Here is a 25,460-nt window from a genome sequence, read left to right on the forward strand (position 1 = left end):
GTTCACAAAATGCTATACATTCAAAATATTTTAATTATTGAAGATAGCATCCAAAATTTGCTAATTGTCATTTTTTTGTAGGCCAGAGCAATTATTACGGACAGTAAAAAAAAAAAAAAAAGCAAAGCACAAAGCCAGCGAACTTCTATTGCATTTCGTCCTAGCAGAACGGAATTCATTCTAATTGAGAGGATCAATATGCTGCTATTTGTAAGAAAGCTGGATGCAAAAATAAAGCAAAACATATCTAAACAACAGAAACTGTAGTAAAAGCATGTGTTAGAAAGGTACTTCTGTAAGCCTAAACCATGCATTTTGTTTTGTGGGCATGGAAGTTACTCATTCTGTAAACCTTATCAAAGACTTAAAATACTATATGAAGGACCTAGAAATCTCACTTAAGTCAATATTCTTCCATCTCTGAATCAAAAAATCCACTTTTTTTTTTCTGTCAGGAAGTGCAAGGGGAAGACTGAAAATCCATTTCTCATTTTTTGCAGTGTTGCCATAATTATTTTCATTTTCACAAAATAACTAGGGTAGAGTTTGAATAGTTAAATTTATTGCTTTTCTTTGCCATCATTTCACCTCTGCTTGCTTGTACTAGCAGAAATGAAGTACAATTGGGGTTTTGTTTGCTAGTTTCCAAAAAAACTAATCCAAAACCCAGCCAACCATTTCATAAGGCAATCCTCTGTTGTCTTCTGAAAAACAACTGGTCTGCAGAACCTAGAAGAGCTGATATAATGCATCTTCCTATCCCAAGGCAAAATCCATTATATCAAGCCAACAGCCAAGCCTACTCTTAAAAGAGCGGTGGAAAGAGATTCCACAGCTATTGCTTAACACTATTTAAAGACTCTTCAATACTTTGTGGATTGCTACAGTATTTTCAAATACTTATTTCTTAGAAGCTTATTGTCTTTTTAAAGACTGCAATAGCCGTACACTAAGAAGCTCCTTCTACAAACATGGAGGCTTGCAAAGGTCCATGAAGAGATCAACAACCCACCCAACCAAGGCACTAGTATTGGGATCACAACACATGCAGGACACCTGTGGCTGCAACATAGCACCATTCCCTCTTCTGCTTCATTCAGTTACCCCAAGAACATAAAGGTTCTGGGACCAGCCACAAGGCCAATTTAATAACGCTCACCAGACATTTGTGATCTTAGGAGCAAACTCTTCAGCTGTGCTTCTTTGGGTATCTCCATATACAAAAAGTTGTCTTGTACTACAGTGGTAGCTCTATCCCAGACCATTCCTTATTACACCAGGATATATACATTATATACCTTAAGTGCCATCTCCACCTCTCCTATGTAGGTTGGAGTATTGAAAGTTCTTGGACAGACCCAGGGGATGGCATGTGGGTTGTATGAGCAAGTCTTCCCCATCTCCATCAAAGAGCTGACAGACTGAGTTTCCCTCTCCTCCAGAAATCCATACCATATTGCAACTGTTCACAGTCCAATTTGGAAAACCCCAACTTACAAACAATTTTAAGAAAGAGAAACTCCTGGCAGGATCAGTACATCCCACACATCAGGTAGGCAACTGAACATACATGAGAAATCACTCTTACAACTTTGCAGTGAGGGTGAAAAGTGTGATGATGTCTTAGAGCTTTTTGAAAACTGTTCTGTCTTTCTGCAGATCTGACAGCTCACTTCAAGATTTCCACCTCCGCAACTGCAGATCAGTGAGAGGCACTGCTACTGCCAACTGTTCAGGCCAAGGCTGGAAATCGCCATCAAAATAGCACCTTATTATTCGAATTCCCTGAGAAAACAAGGTACAGCCAGGGTCGGAATTGGAACATATTTTACACATGCAACTTTATCAACGTGCTTTCTCCTGTTTAAGGCTATCACTCACCCAGACACAGAGCTGCTGCTGAACAGGGTAGTTCTATTGCCTACCACTCCTCCCTCCTTGTCAGCGACTACTCCAGCTTCTCCTCCTGGCTACTCCTCCTCCTAGGCTAGCACCAGCAATTGTGAAACCACACATTGAGATGAGCAGCAGAAATGAAACAACTGAAAGCTGGATTTCGTTTTAGACAGGTGGGTTCAGTGAACCCATGGCCACTCCAGCACCACTGCTGGCACAAGGGAAGAGGCAGGAACACAGCTGGCAGGGGGCAAGCCAGCGCCCTGCTGCTGGAGTCCTTACTTCAGTCTAAGTCTATCATTTAAATGCAACCCCAGTCCCTCAAAGTAAATATTCAGGCTTGGATTCTGCCTTGTTAACACACACACACACACACACACACACACACACAGCTTTAGCACAAAGTCTCACAAAACCAGGAACATCTGAAAACAAATTTTTGATGCAAAAACATTGATCTGCTTTAAGAATCAGTTTTGTTGTCAGCATCCCCCCACCCACCCACCCACCAGACTAGCACATGCTCATTGCATTCAATGAACAAAATCCATTTTTCAAAGCTCCTCCGCTGTAATACAAGCGACAGAAGAGGTTGCTTCTTTGCAGCGAGATCTTCTGCAACCGCTGATATAATACAAAACTCCAAGAGGCATTCTGACCTAAAATGTACTCTGGTTTAACACTCCTAACAATTCAACGCTTGGCGAGTGCACGGAAGAAGAACATCTTCAAATTCATTACTGTTGCACAAACCATTATATGAATGATTCATCCTGTCTGGAAGACTTATTTGCTGCAGATTGACACGCTACAGATATTCAAGACATATTTCAAACAAGTAATTCTGTTAATCATTCCACATCCCCAAGCCACATGTTTTGAAGAGTAATATAGCCGCATCAGGATGAACAAAATACGTTCAGCTTTCTTCATATGTAAAGCTGGAATGGAGAAAGGTAAATGAAATCTGGCCACATCATACTTCTATATAGAACTGAGTAGTCACATTCTCTGGAGGAAAAGCATACTTTAACATCCCTGGAAATTTAATCCCTAGTTTCTTGCCAGTGAAAGATACTACCTTCCAGGTGATGTAGGCAATAAATAAATAAATAAATAAAAGTGACACAAATCTGTAGTGAATATTCCTGTATTTCTATCTAATAACAAAGACTTGCAAGTGTATTTTAAGAAAAACCCAAACACATCATTTTCAGCACGTACAAAAATACCAAATGTTTGCTCCACAAGCAATTCTGCTCAATTCTGACCATTTAAGAAAGCAGTCTACCTTTTAGAAATTCAATCATTGCTCTGTAAGTACAACTTAATTTTTTATTATATATGCAAAAAGCCAGATATGCTGCAAAAACCTGCAGTTTCTACTGGGCTGAAACAGATCCCCATTGCGATTGATTTTAATCTGATTAGAGAAACACCTGTGTATTTCTGCAATTTTATGTATTATAATAACTGAGAGATTTTAACTGAACTCAGACATGCAATAAGCAAAATACTACTTGCCAGTTACTGTATTCACTAGTACAGGACTAACACAGCTTGTTATAATTGGGGATGATTAAATACATTGAAGAGCACAGAAAATTAAAATGGAGGCAGGCAAGAATGTAAATGAGGAAGAAGAGATAACTAACAAAAGAAAAACAAACATAGTAAGTTTGATAAGTGCTTAGTTGTTTTGCTTATCATCTGCAAGAAAATTAGATGTCTGAAGCTAGGAGATGCATTATCTAATTTTTCAGAGTATTTTAATTAAAAATAACTTGGAGCCATGAACATTTTAGACAGTCAACCAGCTTGAAATGCCAGTAACATGAAAAAAAGACTTGTGTATTTACAAAAAGTTAAAGTAATGTTTCAGTATTGCATTGGTCTTCCATCAGAAGTTCCATGAGCTTCAGGAAAATAATCCTGGAAACAATAATTCAGGAAAATAATCCCACCATCAGATTTTCTGTGATATCCGCTTTTATCCCTGCATCCGTACTGCTCCAGTACCCCTCTAATTTTTACTGCCATTGTGATTTACTCTTGATTGTACATTCTGAATGCACGAAATGCAACATTTCCAGATGTAACCAAAGCCTATGGGGAAAGGGTTACTCTTTGGGGACTGGCAGGAGGCAAAATTTAAGTCTCAAAACCAGCTTTACTTCTCTGAAAATTACATAACTACATATACACACCTGGTGTATTAAGTCCCAACAATACCTACCATCATGATTGTGGTTTTGATTTAATATTGGTAGATCTTTTCGCGTAACATCAGTGCAAAGCTTCACCCTTCCTACTAGCCCCCAGACACACATGGAGGTTCAGCTAATATTCTCCCTACCAAAGCCTTTACCTAAAGCATTAGTTTAGCCACAGTAATCTACGCATACAATCTCCTGGTAAATTGAAAACAATATTAAGTAGTTGTGACACTAAAAAGATTCATTCAAACATCCACTTGCTTCACTGAATGCTACAGGAGCCATAGTGGGGCCAGCGCAAGAATGAGCTGTTTCCTAAGTCCAAAGATGAAAGCAGCCAAAGGACTCTTGCACAAGCAGTTACAATAGCAGATTTGTTGAGGCCCGAGCAGGAAATCTAGTAAATCAGGTCATGGATTTTGCCCACAACTGTGTCCAAACCTGCTCTCAAAATTAAGTTTTTAGTAACTCAGTGCCTACTATTCACAGGCTTGCCCTTTTTGTGAGGAACCCATACAATACTTTGAGGCATATACTGCTAATTACATACCCAAACATGTTTTAAGAATAACAGCCTGGAATAAGCTAAAACTATCTGAAAATCTGGAGTATGGAGGAGGAGAGTAGGAAGCCTGGAGATCCAAGTGTCTCTAATGAGAACAAACAAAAAATGTACCTTCTTCCAAATTCTATTAAATGCTATCCTCTAAAGTTAATTATGTATTTGTGTTTTGATACATTGTCCCCTCTCTATCATAGCAATGACAGATTTGTGAATGCGTTGCAACTTCAGAACGGTGCAAAAATTTCACACTGATATTCTGTTCTGTGCAGATGAGCTCTAAAGGTTAAACGTCAGGCAGCGTTTATTGTGGTGAGCAACTGCTGAAATACTGCAAGCGGTTGATAATGCAATGCTGTAAAAAGAGAAAAATAATTTTTGCTGAAGTCAGTAGGGCTGTGTAGCTGAAGAAATTAGTTTTCTTTCTGCAGTATGGTGCTGGCCAAAAAACATAAAAGGCAAATATCAGAAGGTTTAGAATTATCTTTGAAGAGTGGAATCTTGGAAAAACTTAAGATGCAGATCAAGTTCTAGTGAAGTATTAGTTCAGATACACTTGCTAGCAAAATCCAGAAAAAAAAAAATTCTTACAAAGCTATTCTCCAGACACAAGCAAAAATATTCTAAGTTCAATAGAAGGTAGACCACTTTCTGGGAATAATGGAGATGTGATGCATACAAGGCTATTATTTCTCATGTCAGTGCATGGAAACATCCTTAGGATTACCAAATGCTGTCCTCCCTTTCACAGCATTTATTGCAAGGAGTAAATCAATCTGCAAGCAAATAAGGTAGAAAACAAGAAGTGTATCGATACCACACCTTTTGTTCAATAAACATGGTGAATATAACCACAACATTTGATGGTAAAATTAAACAAGTGAAACATTACTCAACTCAAAACTGGTATGCCAAATATTTGCTACACAATACTTCCTGGGAACCAGAAAACATTCAGATTCTTAGTAGGTAAGCTAGTTTGCATAATAATGAAGAGCAGAGGTTTCCAAATTATAGTATGCACACCACACACGTGAGCCACTGAAAACAAACAGCAGGAATATAGAACTGAAACAAACTTCAGCAAGTTCAACCGTGTGAGACACACAATTTTCTAATAAGAAATAATTTCATTATGAATAATAGTTCTTTTGAAATAATTTCACTTCTAAGAATCTCTGGGTCATGCAGAGTGTTTTTGATAGAACCCAATTCAAAGCAGATACGTACCCGTATCTGCTTGGTCTAAGACGACACGTTACTGCACTGATCTGTTTTGTGGGTATTCATGAGACGCAAGCAGCCACTGTCACCTTTCCCGTGTTTTCTCGAGCTTTATGGTTGTTCTGGCTGGGAGAAACCATGTGTCTTTCCCACAGTAATTTTTATTTTTGTGCCTGAAATAGTGCCTTACAGTCACTGCAACTAAAGAGCCCAAATTTGCCGAGCTACCAGCTTTGATGCCACTGCATTCAAACAGCTTACCTGCTTTAAGATTTTAAAGCCTAAGCTTCAAAAGGAAACACCGAAATACTAACAAGTAAGATAAAACAATGATAACCTCCTGACCTCAGTCTCAGGATGCTATATATAACACAAAGTAAAGGACTCAATGGTGAATTTCACATTCACTACGTATGTTGTGCCAGCGCTGGCTACAGCAGGCATACTCAGTGTGTCTTAACTCTGCTTTCCTTCCTGGCTCTGATCTAAAAGTAATTTCCAAGCAAGCAGGCCTGTGCATCTGCTGTGGTCTTAGTAAAAGGAGTGAGTCAGCAATTAATGTGACTATCTCTTAACATTTGTCTAAATTTTGGATTAGCGCAATAACATAACTTGCATTGCTGGTGCTGCTCCGACAAAATAAAAAACATTGTACAAGGCTTCAAATGGCTCTTTCCAGGGCTGAACCCAAAAAACAAGTTCCTTAGAAAACATTACAGTTTCTCCATTGGACAATTAGAGATTACAACAGAGAATACAACACATGCCTCATCAGAGAGGGCACATTCTGGAGTCAGGAATATGGAAATGCAAAGTGAGGAAAGGGAATGCAAAGCAAGTCAAAAAACCACCTGCAGTATGTGGAGTCTTTAAAATCAAAATTAATTTGATAGAAGTCCAAGTGGTATATGCTATACTATAATGCTAACTAGTCACATAAAATAAAACAGGAAAAGGAACAGTGAACAGCTTTTAAAAACTGTACCCATGGTTTGAGCCTTCTGAGAACAAGGCTCTCTGCAGTCGCCATCTTCTACACCTTCCCCCTGCTGGACCACAACTTTCCTATCGTTGACAGACTTGCAGTGCCACTGCTCTCTAATCACTCAGTTTTTGGAGGACACCAGTGGTGAAACTGACGCTCAAGGCACCTTAGGGGTGGAGGACCTCAGCTGAAGCTGAGGTTACTGATGGCCACAGGGGTGGAGGGCTGCGGAAGCTGCAAGTCTCTGAGATAATGCAACAACCTCACTGCTGGCCTCTGCTGCTGTGGTTTTCTACTCTTACATCTTCCTCCATCATAAGAAGCAGAGACAGCAAGCCTGTGGGTCTTGCTACTGACAGAGCAACTGCTCCAGATGGCAGGACCTCCAGAAACCTGCCACTGCTACTCCCTCCTCTGAAAGGGAGAAGGGGCATGGAGGGAGCAGGCAGGACCGCCCGGCTTGGGCTGAAGCACGCCTCAGTTTCCCTTGAGTGGAAACCACTAATTCAGAATATGCTGCCAACGTGCAGTTTGTGGTTTGAGAGTAGTAGCTTAGGACTTAAGTCCTCGGCCAAAAACACAGACTCTATTATATTAAGGCTCTTAGGAGTCACCTATACTCATATACACTAGGACAACGGCTTTAGTGATGGCTGCTGTTAATCAGCTATTTAATGATTATTGGAGATTTCTCATATGAACAGAGACAACCAACTTTCAAGTCACATCTCCAGAAGAAAACATATGATCGAAGGGAAAGCTCTAAGCAAAATGAGTTCTGTTTACAGGAATCAAGAACTACTCTTTCACATGAATACTTGGGTTCCTGTATTACAAAACAGTCCCTCAAACTCATTTTCACTTTGGTCTTTGAACATGTATTATCAAGCCCAAAATCTAAATAGAAAATATGCAGCAGTGTTCTTTTTACCTGTGGAGACTTTTCATAGTTTGTTTTTAATAAAATAGTATCAATATTGTTTAAGTGATTTGGGCCTGATTTCCTTTTCTTCTTTTTGTGAAGACTATCTCCAAGACTTAAAGGCTACCAAGGTTTGTAACCCTACAAATGATAAACCATAAGCTTCATGTATTTAAAAACGATGACTTTACCACAAAAAATAAATAAATAAAATAATAAAAAGTGTATAGTAAGTAGCAGCAGTTTCATCGCTCCAGGATAACGCAGAGTAAGTTGATCCTTGAAACCACCACATTCAGCTTTCTGCTGTTACTGTCTCATTTCTACACCAGGTAATTTCAGGTAATTTCGCCCTCCTTGTCAACACAGTCTTTTGCTAGTTCCATAATACATGATAGCAACTTTCAGCTCAAGAAGTGCTTCTCACATGGCAATATTTTACAGTCCCAGGAGAGTACTGACTACATCCTTCAATCTCTTCCCTGTGGCAATCATGGTAAAATTGGTGAGCATTGTACCTGAGGGCCATTTGCTTCCCTCCGTGTCCTTGTGAACTTTTTACAGTTTCACACGCATTTGATGAAGGAAGGGCTTGAGTAAGGTTTGTGTCTTTCTTGAGTTCCTACTGCATTAAGAGCCACTGTGGTGAACCCTACCGTGAGAAAAGATTAGCACGAAGCACTTCTGCCAAGTTTTCCCAAAGTATTTTTTCCTTTCAGTTTTCCTTGTAGAGCTGTGAGGTGAGGAATGGATCCCCAGCCATTCTACAAAACAGTGACTTTTTTTTTAATGAATTTTAGGTTATCAGCATATTTTACACCAGCAGCACTCATCATTTTTGAAATATCCTGACCTCCTACTTAATGACAACACCCCATTTGAATAACCAGACCCACTGATCACAGAACAATCACTTGTCTGAACAAGGGCTGTGGCATTAAGCCCTAGATATTTCTTTTGCTTGATTTGCTGAGTCTTAAGATGATTTAATTTCTTCCAGTTACTATATGTAAGATAACCAGCAGGATGCCATAACTAAGCAGCAGTCTAACATTTCATACTAAGGAGAGCACCTCCAGTACTGGAGTCATGTTAGAAAAACATGCAGATACTTTTATTTTGTACAAACTATTGAAATTATTCAAGATGTCATAATAGAATATACTTATGCAATTGTAATACTAATTCAAAGAATTAAAAAAAGTCATTCACTTCTATAAATTCTAAGCTATTATAAAACAATAGTGTTTAGGTTTGACAAATACTTACAGGTTTTCAAAAAAAAGATAAATAAGACTGAACTGTAAATTTCACCATTTTGCTCACTATACACTGCTTAAGAAGACTTCCCTATCAAGTCAATTGTTGATATTTTCCTCTTCTTCTCTGCCCAGTTACCTATGCAGTTGTTTCAGATTCATCTCAACTCAGAGCTATTTTAGAAAACACACATATGCTTTAAGATATACATTCAGCTACTTCTGTTGATAGAAGATGAACTGCTAGGCAAATATTTTTAGAAATAGGATGCTTAGAAATAAAAAAAAGAAATACCACAGACCCACAGGAAAAAAAAAAATCTAATAACAGGAGGTTCAAAGTATAACTGACAACTATTCTTTCAGAAGATCTGAACACACTGATAGAAAGATACATTCTGATAGCATTTAAGTAGTTTCAAGGTATGAATGTATATGCATTATATCTGAAATGCATAATAGCCAAAGGTCCAAACAGAAGTCAATTATGCAATAGAAGCCAATAAAATTATCACTGATAGACAGGAACTGCTTCCCACTGCCAGCTGCTGAGGCAGTAAGTGTGTCGGGCCAGATCTGGCAACCCAAAGCCATCCAGGAGCCAGCCAGCACTGACACGAGTTGTTCCACCCGCTCCCCTCCCTCCTCCCGGCTGCCTGCTCCCACCACTTTGCATCAGTGCTGGCATGCATCTAGCCACAGGATGCAGGCCGGGAAAGTTAAGCCCTCAGAAATGTAATCCTGCCAAAAAAAAAAAAAAAAAACCAAAAAAAACGCAACTAACTCTTCCAGATTCACACCTTCAGTCACCTCAGATGCACTGGGGCTTGGGCAAAGATGCAAATGTATTGACAGGGGAAAGGAAGACGAGGCACTCTTTTCAGAGGCAAGTAGCCACTAGATGATGTTAATTCCATTCAATCCCTTCTGAAGGGTTACTGTTGGAGAAAACAGTATTGAAATGTGTGTGTTTGTGTCAAAACCCTATTCTCTAAACATACATGAATCGAGACTTAAAATAATATGCTCTAATTAAAGAAAAGGCTGCAGCATGTTAACTGCATAATAGCACCACAACAGCACACCAGCCACTACTTTCTGTTATTTGAAAGATTGAAGTATATTTAAAATTATGGACATGATAAAGAACAGTGATAAAGAGGGTGATAAACATGTGGCTGTGAGTCCCTTAAATACGTATCAGCAGCACAGCTGTGCGGTGCTCCAGCTGCTCAGCAGAGAACACTTTTCCTCCCCAAAGTCAGCGGTGCACAGCCTGCTGTCAGGCTCTCTGAGCACTCCCGTCTCCCTGCCAAGTAATTAACAACCATCATCTACAAGACACAGAAAAACAAGCAGCTCCCTAGGAATGGCTCATTGCACCGAAACAGAAATATAAAGAACCCAAAGCTGGACACTTCACAAGAATTCAAGTGCTTCCTGCTTTTGACCTGGTTTGGAAAAAAAAAAAAAAAAGTAAGAATAGCCAGAAAAAGCTTGCTTTAAGTACATTTAGGGCCTTCCTGTGAAATTGTTTAAGAGGGACCTTCCTTTTTCTGTCTCCTCAAAGCTTACCATAATTATGCCAGTTTTTATGTGGTGCCTTGCCTATAAAGAGCGACAGAGAGAGAGAGAGAGAGAGATCACCATTTCACGCTAACTCATCAGTTTCTAATCATCCTTACGGAAGGAAGTCAAATACATGTTGCCTGGAATCCAAACGGGGAATAAAGCCTTAGCCTCACATTGCCAAAAATTACTACTGTTTGTGCTGCTGTTCACAGAGCTCGCTTCAGCTCAGCAGACCTGCCATCAGTGCAATCACCTCTTGAACATCAGAACAGGTTGCAACAGCTTTATGTTTTATGCTATGAACTGGCCAAGAGATACAAACTGAGAACAATTGTAATGTTTATTTCTCTCTCCTCTCTTTTCCAGAATCCCATTTAAAATATATTTTAAAAAATAACTACTATATGATGAATTTTAAATATCATCTCTTAAAACTTAATTCAGAGAATTAAAATGTTTTTCTTGCAGACTCAGATGAATATTTACCATCCTGTTCCAAAAAGCTTAATAGTCATATGATTGTTTAAGCAACTTCCTTATCTTCAAATGAGCAAATGGATAGAAAATGCTTTTTAAAAAGTCATATAAAGTAAAAATACATTAAACCCACCAACACTTCCTGAAGATAAATGATTTTAAAACAACTCGAGTTTTGTCCAACACACTTGAAGGATGTGCAACCTTTCACTTTGCAAACATTCTGAAAATGAAAATGTTTATGGCCTCAGGACAGACTAAAAAAGGCTGCTCAAAACCAAAAATAAAACCATGGAGACTGACCAAGATGACCCCCACAGAAAAGGGTTAGCTTTATCCCCTTCCTTTCCTCACCATCCTTTGAGTTGCAATCGCTTACTTCTTACCAACACTAATACTTTTTGGATTTATTGCCAGGCCAACCTAACCCCACAAGAAAACAATATGCTGCTTGTATCATACTAGTTTTCTGCTGTGTGAGCAAGCTGAAATGGCTTGGGGATGAGACCAAAAGCCTGGGAAAGGCCCAGGGAGGGCCTGGGCAGCCCCCTGGCAGCACCCACCCATTCAGTCACGTGAGCTGCTCACCCAGCTGCAGCACAACCCTGAGGACTCCTGTGCAGCATTCATCGTTTTCCTTAAAGCCTCACTTTTTGGCATCAGAACAGTATCAAAATATTCATTAAAAAAAAAAAAAAGAGCTGACAGCTTGCATGTTGGGGATGAAAGTCTTCCAAAACAGAGAGCAAACAAAAACCTATGACATTAATCAAAACAAACCAACCAAACAAAAACACATTTGTTTAAGGCTAAACATTTCGTTTCTTTTATAACCTGAAGTTTGGCAATACTCCAATCCCTCTCCACCTTATATGACCTCACCCAGTTGTTGCTTCCTTCCTTTATTTTTTCCTTTCTCTCCCTCCCTGCAAGCGACAGGTCATTCCTGCATGGGCATCTTCACAAGCGAGAGCAGTCACAGTATGTTAAATATTTCACAACAATATAAAGCAAAGATTGTGTTTGATAACTACCTACTCCTCTTCCTGTCAATTACTGCGTGTCATACTGCAAGGAAACACACAGGCTCTGGGTTTCCATATCCTTACAGCAATTTAATCCTTCCGTCTTATAGTGATCATAAACCCAGGGGGGGAAGATGGGGAAAATGAGTGTGCCATGACTAGTTTCTATTTTTAGAAAAGAGTCAACAAATTCACTAGGTTTACAAGCACTGACGTAAACCACCAGCCCGTCTTTCACTGTTTATATAGCACCTAGCACTGAAAAGACCAGCAGAAGACTCTGGGGCCTGCAGTCACAGTGCAAAGCACAGTGATGGAGCTAATGAAGAACACCTAGTTCTTTGGTGACTTCTGTGGGTCACAGTAACATTGAACCTTTCAGAATGACATTGCTTGAAATGAGTTTTTCAGTGACGTTTTCACCCTATAGTGAATAGTAATAATAAGAATAAAGCTGTAAAGTTCTTTTCTTCAAAAACGTCAAAGCTCCAGAAAAGATGCACTGTACACGTTTCCTGTATTTGTTACAGGCCTTCAATACTTGGAAGAATTGCTTTTGTCAGGCAGCTGGATGCTCTCCCTCAATCGCATGTTTAACATTGCAGTTGCAGTGACTAAACTGAGGTGAGAATTGACATCCCTGAAGAGGCACTGTCCCTTCAAGTCCCAGTGCCCCAGCAAGTAACAGCAGAAGCAGTAGCTCCATGTGTCTTTTAGGTGCTATTTAGGAATGTCAAGGGATATTTGCCCGCTCCATTTCAAACCTGCACTGACCGGAACAACTTGGTGTCACCGTTTTTATGCATACTGTCTATGCACATGGGTCTCCTGATACCAGTCTGGAAAGGTCACGCTACATGATCCCTACATGCTCTTCCATAGGCTGCTCTTTGCTCTGCTCACCCTTCAAGCCAAGTACTTGCAAGACAGTCCACTACTGCTTTCATGCAACTTCTAACTGGAGCCTGAGCAAAGAGACACTGCCTGAAAAATACCACAGCAGTATGACAGTATACTTTATGTCACCTTAAGGCACATATAAATGCATTTGCTCTTCAGATATTTGATCTCTCAGAATCAGAGATCACAGCTTCACCAGTGTATTCTATATTCAGACTGCCCCTGTGATACGTAAGTATACTGTAAGTCAAACTGAAATAGCCAAAAACATGCCAAAGGGCAAAAGTGAAGATTACTTGTAATACCAAAAATAGTACTTACAGCACCACACTGAGCTTCCTGGAAATCTATGAGGGTTTTGTGTTATGTTTATAGGAAAATAGTATGCATTACAGATCCTAGAAAACAGCTCCTAAGAGCAAGACTGGTGGGGGAAAAAAAAAAAAAAAGACGTTTCCTACTATCACATGTAGATTTTTCTCAGGATACAGAATAATGATACAAAGTGGGAGGAAAGTTACGATGCCCATTCTGTTGGGTGGTTACCAAAATCTAAAGGGAGAAGGGCAACTTCAAACCTGATAATAAAACAGATAAGGAGCCAATAGAAAGATTTTAAAACAAGTATTCTTTGTACCTGTGAAAAATCAGATGCCCACAAACACTGAGGTCAGGAGGCAGAGCCATTTGCATGCATCTGCTCCAAGCTTCTCTAGCAAATCTCTCAAGCTCACCCATGCAATCATTCCCTTCCCTCTATGCACCCTCAGAGGGCTTTCAAGAGGAAAACCAGCACGCTGAGCCCAAACCTTCCACAGACCTATACCATCTGTATCTCTGTGCAGAACTGAATTAAAAGTGTTCAGAAGTTAGGGCTAAATATAAGCCATTTTAATTCAATTTACCCTAAGCTGAACTTTTGTCAGAACTCCAAAATGCACTCAAGTAAAGCAGCAACTTCAATAGTATTCTTAAAAATTGTTAGAAACACATTTTCAATGCAAAAAAAAATCCAGACCTTTCATTGCATGGTGTAATACAAGATGACATTCTTTTATTCTGGAAGCTAATCCTGTACTTTAAAGGTATCAGAAGTGCAAGTTAAATGGATTATTGCAAGATCACACCAGAAAAGCTAAGCACGTTGGAAGCATACACCTATTTCCTAAAACAATGCAAGAGATAGTGCTTTGAGCCAGTGCTGATTTACAGAAGTGCACTATAGAAATCTTGCAGCTATGAATAGAACTCAATGAACCTGACAAACGAGCCAGAAGTAGAAATAAATATCACAAAACTGATTTGCTTTAGAAAGTCTCGAGCTGGTGAAAGCAGCAGCAGAACAAGCCAAAAGTAACACAGTTCCCTGTGTGGCACATTTACTAGGCAAACAGCTCAAACAACTGCAATCTCATTTACTCAGAATAAGAGCAAAAAGACACCACCACATTCCAGCTGTATTGCCTCACACAGCAGCTGGATTTTAATGTGTTTACTTGCTTCAAGGCACCCCCCGAGAAAGTTTAACTCATTGTGCCTCTGGACACAAACACCCCCAAGCCTTGAAGAGATTAAGGCTTAACAGAAGCATCCCGTTCAGTCTTACCTGGTTCAGAAGACATTTTTTTTTTAAATATATTTCAGTACCACTGCACGAGGAATTGCTTTCACAATGGTAATAACCCTGTGGCACGCTCACATATATCCTATTTACATGACCTATAAGCTGCCAGAAAGGACTTCTTGCCAGATGTACAGTATATGCCGACAGTTTACATGCTGGGTCTTTCAATTACACCGTGCTCCTCCTCTGGCCAGCCGGTTTCAAGAGGAAAAACGTAAGCATGCGAGCCAGTCAGCTTAGAGAAAGAAGTGAAGCCCGCTGCTCACTATTAAAGAGGAAAAACAAAGAAATCAGCTTATGTAACTACACAGTGCTGGAGAAGGGAGGAGGAAGAGGAGGAGGGACGACCATAAATTGTTTTGTCTAATGCTCAAGCCGCTATGAAAGTTCTGTCACTACAAACTGCATTGCTCTTTGAAAATAAAGCACTATCAAGGTTAAAGGACAAATTCGAGCACTTTTGTGGTCGGGACTTTGTTCTCCCTTTGCACTACACAATGCTCATTTCTAATACATTTTTTTTCACTGTATAATGTGTATACTTCATTCTAGGAATAAGTTTATAAACACAGCACACAATACTGGAGCAGTGGACAAAAAAGTCTACACTAAGGAATTGTCATGAAAATATTAGCTTATTTGGCACAGATTAAGACTCCCTGGAATTATTTAAAATCAATTTTAAAATGGCATAAACTCGCTATTGTGCCCAAGGGCAGAACACAAAGCGATTACAGTGAATTCTGTATTGTGAAATGCAAATTTTCAGAAAGTGAAAGGACCAACAAAAAAGAGAAGTTACTGAAAGTGGCATTTTTTCTTGTTGCTCACATGTGAGCTCTCCGATCACATGGTCCCTGGCTGGCACGCATTTATACCAGCAGGAGAAAGAAACCAGGATTTAAATCCAGCCCTGTCAATTTGGATAACATGAGTCCGGATACAGCAGCCAGCTCTTCATTCACTGCAGCTGAGGTCATCTTCAGCCAGGGCTCCAAACCACATCTCCCTGCAGCCCCTTCCACCAAGGTCCACTCCTAATCCTCACACTCAAGGCTACGCACAAGCACGCCACAGCAGAGCTGCTCTGAAGGACAAGTACCAAGGGTTACAGGGAATACACTTGCAAAACAATCCATTGTTATGAATATCTGTTTTTTCACTGGGGAGACAGCTCTCTTGATGAGGGCAGCTAATTATTTCCTTTCTAGTACAGATGTCAAAGTTCATTTTTTTTTCCAAAACCTGTAAGAGCAACTATTTTCTCCTATTTATTTCAAAACTTTGGTTTTATTTTTCTTCTTGAGATGAGGAGGTGCAAGTTCAGCGCACATGGATTTGAAAACTAAACAGAATCCATTTTTAGCCCTTTAACCCAGACTTTTGTGTGTTGTTTGTTTGTTTTTGACATGTATTTTTGAACTGCTCAAATGGCAATTTACCATCTTTGATACTCCTAGCCAGTAATCCTGGTCTCATTAAAGAAATCTCATTCACCCAGGTCATCAATACACCATGAAAACAAAAAGTAACAGTGTGTAAATGATTAAGTTTATAAAAGGCAGGACTAAGAGACCAGACTAAGAACTCCAATGAACAGGTTACATTTCTGTTCTGAAGCTCATCTCCCAGAATTTGAAGACTGCCTCCTTACTTGGGGCTTCCAGACGAAGCAAGCCTACAACAGAACACCATCTCTCTCCAGAAAAGGCTTTGCGAAGAAAATGCATTTTCTTGGGTGTCCCATATTTGAAACAAACCGCTTTCCACACCAGACTGTTTTGCCCACCTGCCAGTGAGACTTGGTCCATCTTCCTTCAGCCTGACACACTTTTCCTAACCCAGGAAAAACATTGATGATGCACATAGGTGGCGGATTTTGAATTCAGATGGGAGCAGCAATAGTTTTCAATTTTCATGCAAGCAACACAGTAGATTAGAAAACTGTAAGAGAAAAGGCTGCAAAATAGTACAAAAAGCAATTGATTCAGGTAAGCAGTTACAGAAATACGAGATACTGCCCGCCATAAGGTAAGAGAAGATGAGGGGTCAGACCAGGGAAAGTACAGGGCGGTGGCAGGAAAAAATCAAAACAAGCTGCCAAGTCTCCCTTTTCGGGTAAGCACATATCCCAGCTATTTCTGACTCCGCAGAATGAGATGCGTGGGAGGGAGGCCATCTGAGCTCCCAGATTCTGCTCTCCTCCATCCCTGAGGTGCCAGCAGGAGGCACGGAGCACACACCAGATCCCAGCTCTGACTAGGGCTGGTCCACCTTCTACCTATCAGGTGACTTCACTGCTTGCAACAGCTCATGGAGAGCAACCTCAGATCCCGATTTGCTCAGGGAAAAAAAAAAAAGGAATTTCACAAACTTAAGGACATTGTGAAATTTCCTTTCCAGAACAGCAACATTAAACAGGTATAAAGTAGTCTCCAAAGCTTAACTTCAAAACACACACTTAAATCCTCCATTTTTTTAAAAAAGGTAGAAGATTAATTGTTTTATCTCTGTTTGATGAGCTAGCAGATAAGGGGATTTGGGGGAGATTAAAACAGATACAGTGGGGACATCTCATTAATCTATTCCCCTGGTTTCACAGGAGTTTTATACCCAGCTTTCCTTACTATAGGAACAGAAACAGTGCAAAGTACAACCTACACCCTAATGTCATATTATCAAATATTAGTTGCAATCACATTGACAAGAGGCACAGCTGTATCTGACTGGTCATTAGAACATATCCCTCAACTTTAAAGAAAAGTTAACTGAAGAATAAATTTACATTTATTACATTTTTCTAAAAGCAGAAAAAGTGGCATGGAGAACAGCTAGTTAAATAATGTGCTCTCATTAGTGGTTAATTAAAATCATACCACTGTGTAGCTGCTGTCATTTAATATGAATAAAATAGCTATTCAAACTAAAACCAGCATAGTTTTGGTCCACACACATGCATGGTAAAGTAGTTTAACTTTACAAAACTGAGTTATCTCAACTCAAAAGTATTGGCTCATCATATGACTTCATGACTCCAGTACTACAGTTTTTACAAATGACTAATAATAAATATAGGACATTTATTCTTATTTCCACCTCCAAGCACTCTGCAAACTAAACTTCACAAGCTTCCTTAGTATTTTCCCCATTTTGCAGGTAAGAGGACTCAAATCGTTTGCCTCTTTTGACTATTCTTAATTTGATGAAGCTGTTATTGAGAACAAAGTCACGTTATCGTGAGCACTCTCAGGAAATCTGAAAAGTTGAACCAAGTATTAAAGGGTGACATGGACAGCATTCCACACTTTCACACACCCCTGAGAACAAATCGGCTCATGTGACAGTGAATCACAGCCCAACGTTCAGCCTCTCTGCCTTCAGCTGCCGTCTCACTGCAGGCTCACTTCAGGCACAGAGTGTTTGAAAAGTTTTGTTGAGAATACTGCATCAGGATATGGTATGCAGTTTCTGCAAGCCAGTCATGGAGAAAAAGTGATTTTTCTCCCACCTGAAGGATCAGTAGCCTCAGATCCCTTCCAGCACAGAACAGAGCACAAGCAGTTTGAATTCCAATACATCAGTGCTCTCTGTTGAAAGCACCCCCTCCTTTTTTTTTTCTTCTTCTTCCTGTGACAGACCTTTAAATAAATCAGTTAATCCAAAAGAGACTTAAAACCACATCAACCAAACAGGCACATTTCACAGGGTTCCCATAAGGTAGATACGGCTGTCTCACACTGTTACTCACCTCTCTCACCCTTTTCCTTTCCACCCAAGTACTTAAAAAGCACAGTAATTTGGTCCTAGGCAAAAATGAAGGCACGCTTTGTCCCTAAGCCAAAACAGTTTCTAAGGTCCTGCCAGAAGTCTGCAGTGTTCTGCTTGGTTCCCAGCTGTTCTTAGGGTAATGGGATTAGCTAGCAAGGCACCACACACCCTTGCCCCAGAAAAATCCACTCTCCTTCAGCCTTTGCATGTGCTGCCCTTAATTCTACATTCTTGTTATAACCTTAAATAAGCAATGTGCAAGAGCCCAGCATAGTCCTGCCACTCGTGCTTTGTTGTTCCATTTGGCTGTAGGGGGGGACATGGTGTGGGCTTCCTGCCTTTGATCACCATGTGGCGACAAAATAAGAGTCAAGCAGCCAACTACCAGGAGCTGCACATGAGGAAAACCACCACATGGATGTTCAGAAGTTTCCCCTCTCTGCCAAGGAAGGGAGATGATGCCCACAAGGATGTGGTTAACGTTACAGCTGCATTTCAATTTAGTGGTTCTAGTACATGAACCACTTTGCAGCTATAGTCAATTTTCTCCCTTATCAAAAACATCCAGCCCATGACCAGGCAATGCAACCCGGCAGGAAAAGCCCCACAGGCAAAACAAAGGGTTTTCTTTCAGGTTAGCAAACTGAACCGGTGTTTTCTACAACCTGACCAGCTCCAAGAGGCATGTGGTGGAAGCCACAGCATGGCACGGCACAGCGGGCAGGAAAATGCCTGCCCTTCTCCTAGCCAGGCTGTCCCCTCAGATCAACCCTGACATCCTACCCAGGGGCAGCAATGGGCTGCCCAGGACTGCAGAGGTTAATGATGACCGAGTGCAGTAGCTGTGAAGAGTTGGCAAGGGCCCTTGAATGGATACACGAAGGATGAAATTCATGCATGATTGCCCGATATCCTCAAGAGAGGCAAGGCAAGATGATCAGCATGCATCCCAAGAGTACAGTCACATCAAGCCAGTGGCTGATGATGAAAAATATTGCTCTTCCTCTCCTTACAGAGTCTTGTCTGGCAGTGAAGCAAGCTGGTTCAGCTCACTAATCTGCCAGAAACATACTCATTTTCTCTCGGATTGGTCTGTTAACTTAGCAGGCTGAGATGCCCCGTTTGGTCAGATGAGCATCAGTGTCAACAGAAGGAAAAAGGGTGAGAGTGGACAGTACGCAAACCTAGTTATTTGAGGTCTCATTAAGCTGCATCCTTTAAGCTTCGCCCCATAGGCATGTGAGGAAGGAAGAAAAAATGGTACAAGTCGATACATGCATGTCCCCATTCAAAAATAAGATGGGGAACAAACTAGATTCAGCAAGTGACCTACAAAAACAAGCGACCACCAGGAAGAAAAGGGACAAAGAGAAGTCCACAGAAGTGGGCTGGGTGGGAAGGGAGTCTAAAAATGGATATTTTGGACTGCCATAAAAAAGAATAACAATAGTACCTTAAAGAGATGGGTGACTAGCCTCCCCAAGTGAGAAGTATTATAAGAGATCCCGAATCTGCGGCCCACACAGAAACAAGTTTGTTCTAAGGACACTCCCTCCCAGTTCTGAAATCAAAAACTACTCCACCAGTCCCTCCTCCAGCTCTCCTGGTTCACGTGCAAGGATTTGGGTTTAAGACAAGCAATAGCAAGGCAGGTGTGATGAGCAGTTATTGTGCCACAATTAGAAAACAACTAGCAGTATTTTTCCATCTTTTTTTTTTCTCCCCTCTCCAGCTCAGCTGTAACATGTGCCCCAAAGGGAAAGCCAGTGGCTGCACAAAAGCCCAAAGGACGTGTAATAGGAGTTCTTAAGGGAAAAGTCTGCTTTTTTGTCCTACATTTGTACAGCATTTGTCATGGTAGAATCATGGTGTCTGCAATTTAGCATAAAAGCAATACAAAGCCCTCCAAATAAATAATTAAATGGTTGTAGTTCTACAAAAAACTAAGAATTATACTGCAGATGAGTGCCACATCACTGCCATCTACTCTATTAGTGCTTACAAAAGGGATGCATTTGTTATGGCAACTGTATGTTTTACACTAACCATATAAAGCTGTGTTCCTGTCACTTAAAGTATTTCCCATATTTACCAAAAATCCAGGAATCTGTGATTCATTCTTCCAAGTAATCTTTTCTAGCAGACTAAGATCAGCAATTGTTAAATAAGTTTTGTTTTTATATCTGAGAAGCAGACAAAGGCTTTGCTTATCAACTGGGTTTAATTCTCATGTTTTAAAAAATGGCTTAACAGTTCACTATTTCTTACAACCTTTTTTTTTTTTTTTTTTTTTTTTTTAAACAAAATTGGGAGAAAAGCTTCATGTTACAATTTAGGGACAAGGAAATTACTTTTTATAGCAGCTTTATAGCCTTCTGTTACACTAACACACAGTAAATAAATACCAAGCAAAGACCCTATGACCCAGCATCTCTCCCTTTTCTTACGTTGTCTTCGCTGCTTTCTCCTCCTCTTGCCTTTCCCCCTGGAGAAGGCTCCAGGCCCCTGCCTGCACCGCAGCTGCTGTCTCTTCCCCAGTGGCCCCACTACCTCCCGCAGGGATGGTCCCAGTTGCCACCACGCTCTGTTGGCAGCCAGGCAGGAGGACCAAGCTAACAAAGGCCGGCAGTGCGAGGCCAGTAGAGCAGCCCTCATGCCTCACCAGGTGGGAACCACATGTCAGTTGCTACCACAGAAACCCACACACTTATTTAAGAAAGGATGGGGAAAAAGGGAAGTGGAGAGAGGAGAAAAAGCTTGCAACCTACCCTAATAGTGTTGTGCCACCCATCGTTCTTCACCTTCAAAGACTAAACGTATCGCTCATTTAACAACTTTGCAAAACAGCTGAAGGACACAGACTCATTTTCTAGTTAATTTAGCTTTTGGTCACACATTACACATTCACAAAAAAACCCACCCCTATCCCACCCCCCCAAAAAAAAAAGACAAAGCAAAACAAGCAGAAAAAACATAATTCAAACCAGAAAGACCAGCACACAGACTTTTCTTTAAATTTAGCAGTTAGTGAAAGGCTGCATCCTCAGCTTAAAAATTACCCCACCATGTTAGAAATCCAGACAGTAGAAAGACTCACAAGTGAAGCTGGTCAGCATGCAGTAACAGTGATTTAACTTTCATATAAACATGTTAAAAAAAAAGTTTGGGCAGCATCAGATACTAAGTATAAAAGTACTAATTATTCTTGCTTTGAGTTAATGAAAAACAGCATGACAAATTCACAATAGACACCAGAGGGGAACACATCAGTACATTTCCAGATCAGATAAGGGCACACGAACTACGAATGATGGCCAGGAAAAAAAATAAGAAATCATTCAATCAAATATTGCATGTCTGAAAAGAACCAGTAGCAAATGTTTGGGTAACCTACATCAGAAGGCAGCTAGCACACGATGATTTTTCCTTCAATCTCCATGGCTTCATGCATCAGATGTCTAGGATCACCAGAGTCAGCAGATGTGTTTGTGCAACTGTGTTTTACAGCTGCTGACAGGCATATTCACTGCAAATTTATTTAGTCTCTTCCTGAGTCCCATTTGTATTTCTTGAACGGAATATGCAACAGTATAGGCATTTTCAACCTGTTCTACCTCAACTCTGACTTCGTGCTTTCTGGAGAAGAGAAGCCTGATGGCACAGTGGTGTTGCCCTTTCCCTTCCACCCTTCTCCATCATCCCCATCACATTCTAAAAGGCATCAGGGTAACTTTTTTCCAGAACACAAACAGCTTTAGTCTCTTGACTTTGTCGTATTTACACCAGCCTAACCTAGTACTTACAGGACAGTCAGCAAACTGGGACCTTCTTTACAGTCTTTTTAGCTCCTGCCATTAATACATATTGCTGCTTTTATTCCAGTCCATCTGGCCTTACTAAATTCAAGTGTCCAAAGGAAAATGATCAAAAGGGATTCCCCAACCAAATTGTTTCAGAAAAGGCAGTAATGATACAGACAGTGGTGACAAGTGACAGAATTTCAGCTTTTGATACCATAAAGGTGGAAGATCAATGACAGTCATGACTCTCCATTTTACATAGCGAAGTTATACAGCTAGTTAAACACATACTTCAGAGACAACATCAGCACTAATGAAACTATAATTTTCTTTAAAGTATTACTAGCCACACCCCAGACCTCATCAGCCAGCTGGTAATAGCTTTTCATCATTTATTTTAACACAAAAGCAATCAATAAGCTTTTCCCCACAGTTCTTTTACTGCTATTTATGAACTCGAGAAAAACTAGCATCAGAAAAGATGCCAGTTATAAAACATACACCGTAAAATGTCATCGTTGCCTTTCTTATGGAAAGGGATTCTAAAATTCCACCCAATTTTGAGATAAACATGGATTAAAGCAGTTCCGGTGACCTACAAAGAAAATCTTCATACATCAAAACACGATCAATAGACTACAGTATCAAAGAACTGTAAGGAGATCACATTGGATTGAGCAGCTTTTCCTTCCCATAATGACTGTTCCCCGTGCATTGTTTTACACTGAAAACATCTAATGTGAAATTGCAGTATGTATCACACTTGTTATCTCTGTGCATCATTCACACACACTGAGGACGTTACACAGAAGGCACATGTATACACACACACAAAAACACAACTCAGCTACCAACTGAAGTTTTATTCCTGTACTAAAACAGCAAGCAAAAAAACATTTTACAATTTTCATAAATTTTCAACAGTAGAAACATTTTGGAGTATTCTCAGTCATACCAGACCATCATCAATAATAAGACAAGTCTGGAAAATGTAAGTTGATTGTTTAGAAAGACCATATTTTATAATACTTATAAATATTTATGATTTATAGAAACACATACCCCCCCAAAAATTAGAAATGAAACCAGCAATCATCCTCTTATGCCAGCAGCAATGCCGTAGCATTTAGAATAAATAGTAAAATGAGGAAAAAAATGGTGTTTTGTCTACAGTGTCCTGGATGATTTTTTTCCAAAGAATATGTACCAAAAATAACATAACGTCAACAGAGCAGTGCAGCACTGGTGACTTCACTACATGCAAACAGTGCTCACATGGCTACCTCTGAATATTTCATCATATTGGGATGTGTTGTATTTTGAGTTTTAGATAAAGCTCTAACTCCGGCAGTAAGCCTTCCATTTTATTTTGGCTTATAGCAGCTATCTGCTGTTATAGAAGAATAGGAATAGACTGCCCAGGGAAGTGGTTGAGTCACCTTCCCTGGAGGTCTTTAAGAGACGTTTAGATGTTGAGCTTAGTGATATGGTTTAGTGGAGGACTTGTTAGTATTAGTTAAGAGGTTGGACTGAGTGATCTTGGAGGTCTCTTCCAACCTAGACGATTCTGTGATTCTGTGATCTTTGAGTTTGCTTTTAGCAGCTTCCACAGTTAAAACTGACTCACACACAGAAATCTTGACAAGCCAAAAGGACAAAAAAAATTTGTGAGTTGCATTACAGTGGGTGTCCAAGTCATAACAGCAAAATAAGGCTCCGAGCAATTGCATGAACAAGAGCTACTGAAGGGAATCAACATCAAAATTAGTCATGGAAGCTAACTTGGCACTTAGAGCTGCCAGAGAACTATTAAAGCTGTAAAGAAAAGTGGCATGGGATCTTTAAAAAAAAAAAAAAAAGAAAGGTACTCATCGAAAGGGTTCATAGTTTATATATTTTGCAAGCTTAATAACAGCTGTAAAATACTCAACCATGCTGTAAATAATAAAGTAAAAATAGCATCAAAATATTTCTTCTAAGTGATAGATCTCAGTCTAAATGTAACTACTGCAAGCATGATATGGGAAGCCTTCATAAACTATTTTGCATTGCAGAAAGCACACTTCATGCCTTCACTCATTTCCTTTAGCATCAATGATCTCCTTAAGAAAAGGATGACAAAAACATTAACCCACATAGGAAGCGGGGCAGGAACGTGGCAGCACAAAAGCAGTGCTGGGACAGAGGAAGAGACACGAGCCAGGAAAATTCCAAGTGAGAAGTTCAGGTCCTGCCCTGCAGGAATAACTCAGTACAGAATCAACTTGTTCCTCAAAGCGGTAACACAAGCCCTGGAGCTAATCTTCCCTCCACCACTCCAACAGCAGCTGTGATAGACAGCACTCAGAAACATACCACACTGCCCATGGCACTAACTCAGTGCCTGCCAAACAAAGTCCCCCAGCTACAGAAAAAAAAATGGAATTCAGGACTTCTGAAGCCTCAATCCTGACTTTAGGCAGAGGTCATGAGCTGAGAAGGCTCACATGATACAGCCCACACACAAAAGCATCCCTCTCAGTGACTAAGGGATAGACCATCATCATCACATCACTTCCAGTTCTGAGCTCCACTTTCCCAAATGTACTCAAGTATTTGCTCTGCTCAGATGTTCATCACAAAGTAAACAATTCTCATGTTTCTACCAGACTAAGTAGTATTTTTGTACTTTAGAGCAACTGGATGAACTGAACACCTTGGGAAAAAATGCCACTTCGAGACATTTGTTTGCTGGATCGCGGTCATTTACCCCCACCCTGTTCTCCTCCTAACTGCCAAGTCTGAGCAGTGATTACCTGGAAGGAATGTTTTCTGAAGTCATTTGCAGAACAGCTCTGAGCCTTCAGAGTCTTCAGTGAGACACTGCAAAGGACAGGACAAATGTACGTCTTTACTAAATGCAAGACCCCCAGAATGGTGTAAGAAAAAAAAAAAAAAAACAACAAAAAAACCACCAAAAACAAACTGCTCCAATTCACAGGTGTGTCATTACTCTGCATGTTGCCAGCCTCTCACATCCAGCCATGCATAAAGAAGAGCCTCACTGCACCGGTTTAGTATGGAGATCTGCTTTAGAACCAATTCAACAAATTTCATGTTTTCTAAAATCTGGCACAACAATTTCTAGTATCATCAAAAAAGTGTTAATGCCTGCATTTTGTCTCCACCCATACAAAGCATAAAAGATGCAAGGCCCTGTGAACAGACCAAGAGCGGCAGTGCTGCGTCAG

The 25,460-nt window shown here is 40.2% G+C and overlaps 1 protein-coding gene across 11 annotated transcripts in view; it reads right to left on the reverse strand.

Annotated features, from left to right (window-relative positions):
* FGD4 (FYVE, RhoGEF and PH domain containing 4) overlaps positions 1-25,460 on the reverse strand; it is a 114,944-nt gene that overhangs the window by 45,270 nt on the left and 44,214 nt on the right. For 3 of the 11 annotated variants that reach the window (XM_083820321.1, XM_083820320.1, XM_083820322.1), the window contains exon 2: positions 25,026-25,092. The exons of 7 other annotated variants lie outside the window; for them this stretch is intronic. Coding sequence is in view for 1 of the 4 variants with exons in the window: in XM_083820317.1 (XP_083676443.1) it covers positions 14,645-14,660 (16 nt within the window). In the remaining 3 variants the exon portion in view is untranslated. Of the gene's footprint in view, positions 1-14,644; positions 14,942-25,025; positions 25,093-25,460 lie in introns of those variants that run through there. One more of the 11 variants, XM_083820317.1, reaches the window with a different exon arrangement.

This window comes from Anser anser (assembly GCF_964211835.1).
Source record: "Anser anser genome assembly, chromosome: 1".
Classification (NCBI taxonomy): domain Eukaryota; kingdom Metazoa; phylum Chordata; class Aves; order Anseriformes; family Anatidae; genus Anser; species Anser anser.